General features: G+C 37.8%; 1 protein-coding gene across 2 annotated transcripts in view; it reads left to right on the forward strand.

The window, feature by feature from the left end:
- The window catches only part of LOC145982987 (uncharacterized), a 58,587-nt gene that overhangs the window by 30,354 nt on the left and 14,581 nt on the right, over positions 1-13,652 (forward strand). Inside the window, exon 1 of one of the 2 annotated variants that reach the window (XM_083116267.1) lies at positions 7,990-8,104. The exons of the other annotated variant lie outside the window; for it this stretch is intronic. Coding sequence (XP_082972393.1) covers positions 8,040-8,104 — 65 coding nt within the window. The 5' untranslated portion in view covers positions 7,990-8,039. Of the gene's footprint in view, positions 1-7,989; positions 8,105-13,652 lie in introns of those variants that run through there. 2 annotated transcript variants of the gene reach the window in all.

Consider the following 13,652-nt stretch of genomic DNA (forward strand, 5'->3'; position numbering starts at 1 on the left):
AACATTGAAATTGAAAAAACTGTTCAATCAGACAAATGTCTGTCTTTTATTTTTCGAGGTGTTTTTGCTAATAACACATTGCCAAAAAATGTGCAATTGCCTGCTGCATTGATTATTAACACCGACAATGAATCTGGACCAGGGATACACTGGACAAGTTTGTTTATAAACAGTGATAAGGAGGCCATGTACTTTGATAGTTTTGGTCAGCCTCCTAGTGCAAATGTACTAAAATTTATAAAAAAGAACTGTATATCATGGTGCATCAGTGAAACGGTGGTTCAAAACCCAAACTCATCAATGTGTGGAATTTATTGTATTATGTTTTTACATTATATGTGCCGCGAGTTACCCCTAACCTATTTTCTGTCATTGTTTGGAACAAACTTAAAAAGAAATGACAGAATTGTATGGACAAAATTCTCAAGTGCCTTTAATTAATTTACAGTGTGCCTGCAGTGAATACTGCATCGAAGACCAGTGTCTTATTTTCTCTATTGCACAAGCAATAGTAGAAAAATATCCCAAGCCTACATGTTCTGAATGTGAACTTGGCGAACCAAAAGAAGAACTTCACAAATGTCTAAATCTTGAGTGCATAGAAAAAGAGAAAATGGAACAGTTGATCAAAACTTACAAGGGTGTTATTTGCTGCTACTTCCAGCAGGCTCATAAAAGAATATTTATACATGACAGAAAGGCGTTCGATGCAAAAGTGGACAGTGTAGATATCGAACTAGTTATGAAACTGTATACTAAATTTCTGCATAGTACATTTTTCTATAATAATCATCATATTGCATATACATGCAATGATTCGTGGGCTCCAAACAAATCAAAAACAGAACAAAAAGGTGTAATGTATATAAATGAATTTATCACCTGTAATAATAATAAAGTGTACTTTTCTGGGGCGCCAGTACAGACATTACGCAGAAGAGAATTGTACGGTAATCCCGTACGTCACTGTGTGTTTAAATATAATGAAAAGCCAACAAAAAATTTTCACTTTTGTGGGCAGGGATATATGTATATACCCGAATGTATATGTGCGTTGGATTCGCACCGGTTTCACTCATATGATTTTTCTTTGGAGAACGAGTTCTGGGAAGCTATTTGTTCCACAAAGTAACAACTTAAAAGCATTGTACTTTGAGTAGTTATAATGTATAAATATAGCAGCGTAGTGTTAAAGCTGTTTACTATCTATGTACAATTTTGCTTGAGAAAATATAAAGCGTTGTGTGAACGCTATGTATTACAACATGTGTACAAAATGACTTATAAAAAACTGTAAAGCGTTGTGTTAACGCTATGTGTAACCTTTTGTAAAATTAATTTGACTCTGTATTTATTTTGTAGTAGATTAGTTTTAGAACAATAAACTTGTATGTAGTAGACTTGTGCGTTTTATTTCTTTTAAAAAATAAAAGGTTTATAGTTATATGTAGAGTAAAAAAGCTAATATTGTTGGTGCAAACGGTCCTAGGTTCGATCCTTGTTAGGGATCTTGCACAAATCTCAAATACATTAATCGCGAGTGTTACTACAATTCACTTTTATTCCGTCTCGCCACGCTAAACACTTTGCCGCTAAAACAAAAAAACACAACCGAGATAGAACTTGACAAGTTAGTTTGTATTTCGGATAAAACACTAGTCAAATTCCATTCTCGTATAACACTTGTACTTAGATAAAAAAAATGCAATACTTACAATATGAATCATCATCTTCAAAAACAGAAAACTCAGCAGACACCAGCAAACTCAATAGAAAAAAGTAGAAATCTGAGGACAAATTCGGATTCCCAAGTTTAAATACCCCAAAAATCGGGCCGAAAAATCAAAGCCTTTTCTACCCACCCTTATTTTCCATACTGGAAACTAACAATCTCTTTAAATTCACGCTGCCTCGTTAACTCCACGAGTCCAAATTTAAAACCCACAGCCTCTCTTTCCACTAGATAAATTCCTTACGTCCACCCGCCTTGAATTATATCACCTTCACCTCATGTCCTTTTAACTTAAAATCCTTTTTTCGTCCAAATTTTGTACCTGGCTTGGCGCTTACTATTTTACTGCCCGTATCGCTCCACACACAGACGGACTTTTCCGCTTAGGGGAGACTTTTAAAATTAGCATTTTGCAATCTTTTGTATTTTTTCACGGGACACAATCACCCCGTGATACATTTTCTTTTTCCACCTGAAATCGGAGCGGATCGTATCTCTAACCAATTTATTTTACCCAAAATGACTTGTTGTGTATTTGTCCGTCACAACAACATCCCGCCCACAACCCTTTCGCCTTGAACGCACACTCCCCAAATTCCTTTCTCGTCTACCTGCGCGGAATATTAATTCATTCTCTCTGTCTGGCATCACCGCACTTCCCCAAATTCCTTTCTCGTCTACCTTCACCGCCGAGTCGAGATTCGGAGACAGTATTCTGTCTAGCGTCTGAGACCATCGTGTTTCATACCATAATAACATACATTATTACATAGTACTAATTAATAATATTGCATATCGCGGGTTCGAGTACCGGAACCGTCTTCTTTCGTAATTGGACCTGTACCTACACCCATTACCAGCGTTCATAGCGGTTCATAAACCATAGAAAACTTATTTTCAATATTATAAGCATTAATATTATCGATTTATACATTACATACTTTGCAGTAATGAATATAAAAACATATGCATAGCGTTTAGTACCTCTAATTACCTTCTATATACATATTTTTCATAAAATAAATAATTATATATTCATAAAAAGTTATAAACATGCAAATACATAAATGTAAAGTACTCTAAGTACTTGCAAATGAATTCTAAGTACGTGCAAATTAGTTATAAGTACGTGCAAATGAATTGCGAATATTAAATAGCGATTGACGTTATCTAATTCCGATACTACTCAACACTAAACTTCTCAGTCACGAATGTAAGTGTTTTGCGACGAGCCATATGGAAAGGCCACTCAAATTTAAATTAGTCACAAATAGGCTAATTCATACGCAAGATTCTGTGCTCCAATGCCTTGTATGCGCGAGACGAGGTCCTTCGAGGCTTGTCTAGAAGAGGCCGAAAGCCGGACTAACTGTCCCAGAAAATCTCGTCTTGTTCGAAAATTCTGTAAATTAGAGCAATGATTCTCAACCGATCGCGACAATTTTACGAGTAAATATCTTCCTAATTTTTAAAACTTTATGCTTTAATTAATATGTATCCTTGAAATTAAATATTAATAAAAAAATTATGGAATAATCATAAAGAGCAATACTATTAAGTCCCCGCTTTTTGACAAATATAACATTAAGTTTAAAATAGTTGTTAACCAAGGGGGGTGATTTATTGTAGATGTTTTAATGAAGTCAAAGAATGTTGTTTTTTGTTTGTTGTGATAATTTTTCTTCTAATTATTGTATGTATTATATTATTAGACTCACGCTCGTTTGGTATAGTGTTCAGCCAGCCATCCCTACATGAAACAAACAATGCAATTCGCTGGCGCTTAAAAATCAACACCCCCACCCCACCCTTCGCTCTCTGGGGTCACAACTCGTTACAGCGCTGCTAAGAGTAAGATTTACTTTAATGAAAAACGCCCCTACTTCAATTACAGGCAGGTCAACAAATTACTTTTCTTGGGTTTAGTCCTTGGGCCGTTTTAGACGAAAACGTCTGTTTGAGCATTTTAACTAACACAAATGTTTACACTATCATACTACTTTACACAAAGTATTTTACAAAAATCATTTTACTATTTATTTAGTCGAGTAAGTGTAAAAGCAACTCAAAATAATAGAAATGGAAAGAATATGTTATGTAATAGGCCTACAAAGCGCAGCCGTACAATATCATAGTGCATAGAGGACATAAAGGAGAACTAAACGTTTTGCTAATTTCGGGTTCATTTCAACACTATGAAGCATTAGATAACTGTATATTATATCCTGTTTGTATCAAACCACGACATATATTCAAGGTTGTTATTGGCAGGGGGTGCCATCCACCCCGCAAGGCCAATGACGCATACCCCCTATAATGTCACAATCCCCATAAAGTACGATATTTAGCTAGGTGTAATTACAACAGTGTGTCTATTACTATCCTATTATCCAGAATTTCCTATCTGGGGGTTGTAAGTTCGTGTTTAGCGAATGTAAGGGGTTTGAGTTATTTAGGCCTTTTAAAAAAAATTAAGGGGATGTTGAGGTAATTTGGGAGGAGGTGCTAGGGGTACGTGGATAAATCATTGCTATTACTGGGAGTTTTTTTTTAGGTTTAATGAGCACTTTACTTGATGTGCCGTCCATTAAATTCTTCCTTTTCTTCAACTAACGGATTTAATATGGTGCACCTAGCAACAAAAGTAAATTAGTTAGGAAATGTATTCTGATTCCCCCTCCCCCGCCTCATCTCACATATCGCTGCATTGTGCCAAGGTGTAATTCCTTTACACCTAATCGCCGCCACTACAATGATATTGTTTACATCGTGCGCTATTGTTTTATTTATCAAATCCCACACGAAAAGTAAATGTCAGTGGCAACCATGAATCTATACCGCGTGGTTGCATACATACAGAATAGAAAATTAATGGTTTAGAGGGTCCGCACCATAAACTAACTTTAGCTCATCTCTTTCCCACCAATCCTTATTGAACGAAAGAGCAAGAGAGAATGTCATCAATCGCATAGCTTGCCTGGATACAGTTTCTCCCTTACGCGTCCCAGAAGCAAGACATGCTGTAGTCGTGCACAGAGAGCGATCGCACATTTTCACAGACGAGCCGCACCAGTGTTTCTCCCCTTCAAAACCGCCGCTTCGGCCACAAAACCTCGTTACAGCGTTCCGGTACGAAGGTAACGAAATTGGACCCAACGGTGTTTTGTCATTCTAATACCAGATGGCGTTGAAGTTCTTACAAGAGAAATGACTCGTTATTATGATTAGACTGCAAGAATTGTTAAATAACAAAACTAGTAACTAGAGAACATCGATAAGCTTTGTTTATTGAGATTAATACGACAATATTTCGCCGGTTGAGTACTATGATGTTGTGTGTCCATCCACACTAACTTTTCAAAACACATTGGCTGGGTTCAAACACTTGAGTTCTAAGTTCACAAAAATCTCACAAATTCTCCCTTCCATAGGCGCAAGGCACTTTGTCCCCTCCCAAATTCCTCAAGAAGTATATACATTATACATAACAAAATATTGTTGTCAATCTTCGCCCCCCCCCCAATATTTATATGAAGTTGGCACCCTTTCATGTATTATGATATTAATGCACAACAACAATCATCTTTATTTTTAAAAAAAAATCTATTACATAATGATTTCGATAAGCAGTCCACCACGAATCACAATAACGAATATACTAATAACAACACGGCAAATTATTGGGTGGGTTCGGGCTCCACGGGCCCACATAAGTTGGCACCACTTTCGACGTATGTGGATTTTGAATACACTGTACGATTTGCGCAAACATTTTATTAATGTTGATAATTCACACCACTTGATTAACGGTGTGAATGGTATTAATGATTATTAGCCTGTGTTTTCTGATTTTACTGTATTTTGTGAGAAAAGTATTTTTAAAAAACTTAACCCATGGTACAACAGGCCGTAAGAGCAGTGTTACCAGTCTACTTACCGACTGGCCGAGACTTGAACTTGCCCCTAAGTATTTACATGTCTTAAAGACCTCTAAGAATTAATAGCCTATGTGTGTTGCAGGGAAATTAAAAATAATAATTTTATTATACTTTACATCTTAAAGCTTTTGTAAACCAAGAAATAATCGTTAAAATATTCAATTCACACTTGTTAGGTCGCCATGTGTTTTCCAATGCCGGAAGTAGCTGAATGGTTCGGGGAGTTTGGAGATCTGGTTTAAATTGTTCTTGTTTGCAGCACTATCTGAATGCATACAAACTTTTCTACTTTTTTTTTCAATGATAAAACTTGACATCTTTCTTCGCCTTTATAAGATTCTATTATACTTAGAAGTGGCTTCATAACTTCGACAAAGCACAACGTAATGATCTGATTGAAATCTAGACGACATGCGAGTTGGACAAAGGTTCTCATAGCTTCAGATTACAAAGAAAAGGTAACAAACACAGAATATAAACTTGGTTACCTTTTCTTTATAATCTGTAGACCTCAAACCAAGAGTTACTACAGATTTTCACTTTGACTAAAAAGATTGGCATAATTTTTGTATGGTTTCGCAACACTGCTTTACTTCAGTGATTTCGCATGCAGCATAATTCAAAACTAAATTTAAATTATGGCTTGCATTGCTTAGTGAACATATCTCGCGTTTTTCTCTTTTCTCGTGTTAACCCTTAACTATCATGTTTTTTTGGTTACACAATTACTATGGTGTAGTCAAAACTGAACCCGATTTTTTAAAACTTACTGAGGATGGACTACGTATTTTTTGAAGGTTCTAATTGACTGTGACCATTCTTTGTATCTTTAAAAAGGCAGAAAAGTATAATAAATTATCAATCTGTACAAAAGGATCTATTTTTGAAACACAGTAAAAAAGTAACACTTTTTCCAAACGAAATTCAAACCCTTCTTTAAGTATACCTAACATAATGGATACCCACTATGACAATGAAATTATGCTCAAGTATTGTTGTAATGGTAGGAAACTTAGAAGAATAGTAATCAGATTAATGTATCATAGTAAAGAACATAACATACATGTTTTCGATATAAGGAAAAAAAATATATATTCCTGGTAAAATGTACCACTACACAATAATTTCCTCTTCACTCACAATATTAAAAGACCAACTTTTAAACCCCCAGGACATTTCTCAGATATGGAGGGAGCATGAAAATGTGCCTTCCTTACACACACTTATAGCATATGTGTCACACACACATGGTCATTAATTTCTGAGTGTATCAAGGACACTATGTTCACTTTCGTTGTCACTTTCCTCCACGTTTACATTTGCAAAAGTTACTACTTGAGACTCTCGCCAATGTCTGACTGTTGTAAAAATGTCAAACTATCTCAGTTAGTTAAGCGCCTGGACATGTTTTTTACAGAAAGGATCACCTGATCACAAAGTAAAAAAGGCTACGCAACTACTATTGTGAGGTCTCGTATGACCCCTAACCGTTATTTCACCACAACAGTTGTCACTATCTGCACGAGTTGTCTACTCTCTGCAAGCACACGGCCTGCATTGAGAATAGAAGACGGCACTTTACGAACAGAAACGCTTTAAGAAGCGGCAAACAAAAAAAAATGCTTTGGGTGGAGTCAGCCGTGACTCCACCATAGTAGTTGAGGGTTCACCATTATAAATCCCGAACATACGAGGTGCACCATCATAAGTTTGGCTTCGGCATTTACTTAACGAAAGCTCTTTTCCGAATATAGATGCGCCTTGATCTTTGTATTACTTGCTAAAGTTGTGAAGCAAATGTGTTTATGCTTTCTTTTGAACAGATTAAAAAAGGAGCCACAAGATAAAGAGAACGGTGGGGGGAGGGGGGGAGACATGAAAAATTAAATGGGTAAATTTGTTTAAGCAAGTGATCGTGAAAATTTGCATTAATGTTGTACATGAGAAATACGAGAATAATGTGTACTCTTTATCGGGCCCTGCGGGTACGCCCCTGACTTATACTGTACGAATACATTGCCAGCAAAACTGCACGAGCGATACAATTGTTTGAAGCTGCATTCCGCTTGCATCACTCTGCTGCCATCTATCATGTAAAATTGAACTAATCTCTCCCCGTCATTAGTTAGACACAGGAAGGAATCAGTTGCTGAGTGGATACATTAACCTATGACCTGCAATCAAGCGATGAAAAGAAACCTATTACTGCCACTCTGCGCATCATTTGAACTAGGGAAAGAGCTTTTCAGCAACGGAAGTGCAGCTTAGAACGATTGACAAGCTTGGTGCGAGTATGCTCTCTATTATAATGGATATACAAGATATTCTTGACAATGGGCACGTGTTAGAAAGAACATGAACATTTGGCGATGATAACGCCTATAGTTAAGCATGAGCTTAACCTGTGTTTGTATGCATCGAGTTACATTTTCAAGTGAGTACAACTGTAGCTAGTTATTTTTTTAAAAAATGAATAACTGTAACAGTGCCGGATCTATAAACAGCAAAACCCCGCAGTGCGGAGGGAGGTTGAGGAAGCCTTTAAGGGGTCCTTGGTATACTCAAATATGAGTATGTAAAATAATAAATGTTGTAAGTCGTCCAGCACTGCAGAGTAAAGAAGAAAAGACCACCTAAATATTGTAAGGTGAAAGGATTTCTTATTTGTTGTAGGTTTCCTGACATGTAATAGTTTTTCGGTTAATAACTTCTGTTAATGATCCATACCACAGACTAAAATTAATTTCTTTATAATCACGAGTATTTCTTCTCTAGCTAAGTAGTGCGGGTTGCTGCTTGGGACTCTACGTACAAATGAGTAAAGACGTGGAAACGGGTCATATGGTTCGAGTCCTCATTGGAAACGCCAGTTCGGTATCTTTCACACAGCTCGAGAGGAAGCCGACCGGACGCGTATCTTGTTACCAGCCAGCACCAGTGTTGCCACATGAAGGGAAATTTCCCTTTTTGAAGGGAAATTTTGAGCTAATTTTAAGTGAAAAGGGAAAGGGAAATTCTATGAAAAATAGCGAATTTTCAGGGAAATTTTACGACAGACTGAATATTAATTATATTAAACATTATAAGAGATTCCAGTTTTGAAAATGAGATTTTTTTAAAAAAAAAATTGTCGTATAGTGGAACCACAAGCAAAAAAACCTGCGCAGAAGCACATCGCGCCGGCGGGTGCGGGAAAGGGCAGGGGGGAAGGAACATTCAGCTGGCTCACGTCAGCGTTGCCAGGGCTATTGATTTCTCAGGAGAAATCCTTAATAAACTATTGCTATGGAACCTCAAACGGGCAGCTCAAAAACACGTTTCCTGCTCATCTTACTTGAACATGGAGGGAGATGTGGAGTGGAACTCCACTCAGACGTGAAAAGTGCTGTTTGAACTGTGGAATTATGTCAAACGCTACTCAATTGTGCTAGGACATTATTTTATTACTTTTACTACATTACTATTTTTAGATGGCTGTATTTTATCCCACCCTAAACTCTATTTCTATTTTAGTTATTTTACGTCGCTTTTGTGCCTCTACGGGCAAGTACGAAAATATGGATGAATGAAAAACTGATGAAATGGATGAAGTGACACAAACACAGTGAAACGTCCTTGCCTTACGAGGTAGAAACACTGACTTCGTAGCGTGGGCAAATTATGTTATACATGTATGTGTGTGTGAGTGTGTGTGTATTTCTAGTATATGGGGAGGATGGGTGGCACCCTAGCATAAGCATTGCTATCTTCAATTATTGAGGAAGACATGCTGTCTAATTCACCAAATATATATCACATACGTAATGCATTTTCTCATTATGGTGCAGGACGCGTATCCACCCCTATCGATAGCTGTACACCGAACACCAGCAGAAGGCAAATTGATTTGTTTTTGTTAGCATTCGACTTGAAAGATTGTGGAAAATCGCCGACAACGAAAGGCGGCACGTTCATCTGTGAACACAACTTTCTACCATTTCCTGTCATAAAAATTCCTCGCGATAATAGAGGCATCGCAAACCCCTTGTGTCGGTGCTGAGAAAGGGCAAATTTGAGGGTGTTTTCCACGCACCCTCTAACCGGAAAATGCGGAAGAGATGAAAGATGTTGGTCGGTTCCCTCGGGCGGTTTACTTTCTTTTGTTTGAAACATGTCCACTCCTGAAAGCGGGGTTTAGCAACATTGTTACAAAAGTATCTGTGACGTTTACACCGTAAACAATGAGCGCCACTCCCCCCCCCCCGGTGAGCACGACTATGCCGCCCCTCCGCCCCCAAGAACGTCGTTCATCCGCTACTATTAGATCATCGGATTTTGTAGCAGATCTTCTGGTTTCCCAAGGAACGATCTCCCGAATTTTTCAAATCTGACCTGGCAACACTGCCCCGAACACCGATAACGGCACGGAAGTTACGCGAACGCTTTGGACGGAAGGTTTTTTTTCCTTGTGGTCGAGCTATAGTATACTTTGTTCTGAGAGGAAGGGTGGAATTTGGGTTGGTCCACATCTGGCTACCGTTTGGGGCTGGATGTTATTGACCATTCACCCTTATGTCCCGGCTTTGGGAGTAGGTGGCTAATTGCAAAGATGGGGATGAGTAATGATATGATGAAATTTATGAATGGACACTCACACACAGCCATTCCAGGCCGGGATTCGAACCCGGGACCACTGGCGTCGTACCATTTCAAAGTTAAATTATTTAACATTTTATACATGCATACAAACATGGATCAACGATAATATTTATTATTATTATTATTATTAATTCTTTAAGTGAAGGGAAAAAATGGGCCAAAAAGAGAAATTTTACCCCTTGCAAAGGGAAATTGTGCTTACAGATTGTGGCAACACTCGCCAGCACCTGTTTTTTTTTTTTTCTTTTTTCTGAAAAGCTATGTTCTCACTTTTACCTACAGTGTTTAGATACCCACTCATTCACTGCGACGTTATTACTCCTAAGGTTTCTACATTGCATAAAGAAATAGCACAGCAAAATGACACAACCTAGCGAAGATAACGCAACCGCAACTTCACGTTAAGAAATCTATAATGAAACTGAATTGGTAACATTTCATTTACTCCACGTGGACTTGACAAGTATTGTCAGTTCCTAAAACGCTATTGGTGTGAAAGATTTTAGGGGAGGATTTTCTGGGCTTCACGTGGACTTAACATATAGTTGTCAGAGGAAAACTGGTCTTTCGGAACTTTGTTTGAAGTAAAGTGGCGTTCCAATGAGGATTGGGACTTTAGTAGAAGTCTATCACTGCGGTGCAAGGGACGAAAGGCCAGTGGATGGAACGCCAGATTTATCTCGCTGTAAAAGCCAAGTTTCGTACAGTGGCCTGCAAACTTCACAATTGTCGCAGAAGAAAAAATACAAAACCGACTAACTAACGATCTGTAAGCAAAGAAATATTTGCAATTCAGACAATGTAAAAAGTACAACATAGATTTTAATGTAATAATTTGCTCACTTGTGGTTACACACGGCAGTATGCCATCCGTATCGTCCTTATGAGCGACCGCCTTTCTCTCACTGTCTATCGCACTGAGACAAGAGGAACTTTACCTCTTTCCATCGGAATTTAGACATGGTCAGTAAATTTCTTACAACTTAACGCTATTTCCAATGGTGGCGATAAGGACCCTGCAGACCACTAGGTGAAACATAAAATGAAAATTAATATGAAATATCATTGACTGTGATCAAAGAAATAGTTTATTAATCAAGAGGGTACAATTTGTTTGTCGAGTGTCGAAGAAATACTTTTTAACAATAAAAAACGAACACAATTCTAACAACGCGCACAATATTTCACAAAATTATATAACCCGGATACTTTGAAAGAATTTTGCTTCCACAGCAAGTAAAGTTCGTTTCGTTGTGTGTTTCTACCATTCTATTTCCATATCCTAGTATTCATCACAATGTAGGTAAGAGGTAACTATTATTGTTAATATTATCATATCAGATTTTGTTATTTATTTTGGCTTTTTATACATGTCGAAGTTATGGCTAAAATGCCTATTCTTCCACTTACGAATATTAACTGATTGTTTCCGCATAGGCAGAGTTCTGGAGGGGCCAGGGGAGGCCTGGCCCCCCAACTTAAAAAATACTATAAAATAACACATGATTAAGTTCAGTTACTACATTTTTGTTATGAAGCCATACCGCAAATCTAGACGTTTGGCATGATGTCATGTGCGGTAATTGCGCCGCAATAGCGGGTCTTAGACGATTTGATTGACGTGTACAGTTTGAAGAAATAAAAACGTAAAATGACTTTGTGTTGAGTCAACAGTTACTGCTGAGGCATCAAAAGAACTTTTAAATTTAATTTTTCTAAAGTTTCTGAAGCTTACTATTGTACCGTAACATTTTAAAAGTAATACGAGTATTGTATCAATAAAAAAATAATGAAATGCTAAATTCAATAATCGTACTGTTTTGCTTATTTTAAAACTGACAACCAATATACACGTACTAATTAATATTTGTTTACTTAAGCGAGGAAATTTAACATTTTCAAATATTTTCTTTTTTTAAAAATTTCCGGAGGAAGGCCTCCACACTAGGGATGGCCAAACGGATCCGGATCCGAAAAATCCGGATCCGTTCGGATCCGGATCCGGATCCGGATCCAAAAGTTCCGGATCTGGATCCGGATCCGAGAGTTCCGGATCCTCGGATCCGGATCCGGGTCTGAAAGTTTCGGATCTGGATCCGGATCCGAAAGTTTCTGATCTGGATCCGGATCCGAGAGTTCTGGATCCGAAAATTTTGGATCCGGATCCGGGTCCGAAAGATTCGGATCTAGATCCGGATTCGAAAATCCGGATACGGATATGAGAGTTTCGTATCTCAATCCCATTATAATATTACCACACCTTAAAGGGTATTATGATCTTCGATTACAAAGAAATTTTTCGTTAGTTCTACAAGAATTTTTTTCAAGTGTTGTTCCTACAATACTTTGCTAAGCATCGGCTAACACACTCGTGCACACATGTCAGAGGTGATTTTGTAAATGCCATTGAAACGAATATGTATTCATTCGAATGTATTGGAAATGAAAACACACATAAATGTGAGACATTCCATTCCAGGATGAAACCTTTAACACATATAACAAGATAGAAATGTTATACAAAAATTATACAATTGTTCTACAGTTACAGTTCTACAAATTAAAATAAAACATTACAATATATGCAGTGTTAAATAATTACAAAGTGTAAGACTAACAAGGGAGGTTATCTAAGTGTCCCCCTCCGATTTCCATGAAACTTGGCAGTATAGTGGTGCCCAAAGGAAGAATTAGGTGTTTTTTTGTTTCAGCTAAAAAACAGTTTTAGGGGGCAAAACCCCCTCAAATGTCAAGATGAAGACAAATTGAAGTGATGATCTGACCCCTGTGTCCCCCTCCGATTTCCATGATACTTGGGGCCCAATGGAAGAAATACGTGTTTTTTTGTTTCAGCTAAAAATCAGTTTTAGGGGGCAAAACCCCCTCAAATGTCAAGATGAGGACAAATTGAAGTGAGGATCTGACCCCTGTGTCCCCCTCCGATTTCCATGATACTTGGCAGGTGTGTGCATAAACGGGCCCAAATGAAGAAATACGTGTTTTTTTTGTTTCAGCTAAAAAACTGTTTTAGGGGGCAAAACCACCTCAAATGTCAAGATGAGGACAAATTGAAGTAAGGATCTGACCCCTGTGTCCCTCCGATTTCCATAAAACTTGGCAGGTGTATAGTGGGGTCCAATGGAAGAAATACGTGTTTTTATGTTTCACCTAAAAAACGGTTTTAGGGGGCAAAACCCACTCAAATGTCAAGATGAGGACAAATTGAAGTGAGGATCGGACCCCTGTGTCCCCCTCCGATTTCCATGATACTTGGCAGGTGTGTGTATAAACGGGCCCAAATGAAGAAATGCGTGTTTTTTTTTTGTTTCGGCTAAAAACTGTTT

Source organism: Lepisma saccharinum, unplaced genomic scaffold (assembly GCF_977018435.1).
Source record: "Lepisma saccharinum unplaced genomic scaffold, izLepSacc3.1 HAP1_SCAFFOLD_519, whole genome shotgun sequence".
In the NCBI taxonomy this organism is placed as follows: Eukaryota; Metazoa; Arthropoda; class Insecta; order Zygentoma; family Lepismatidae; genus Lepisma; species Lepisma saccharinum.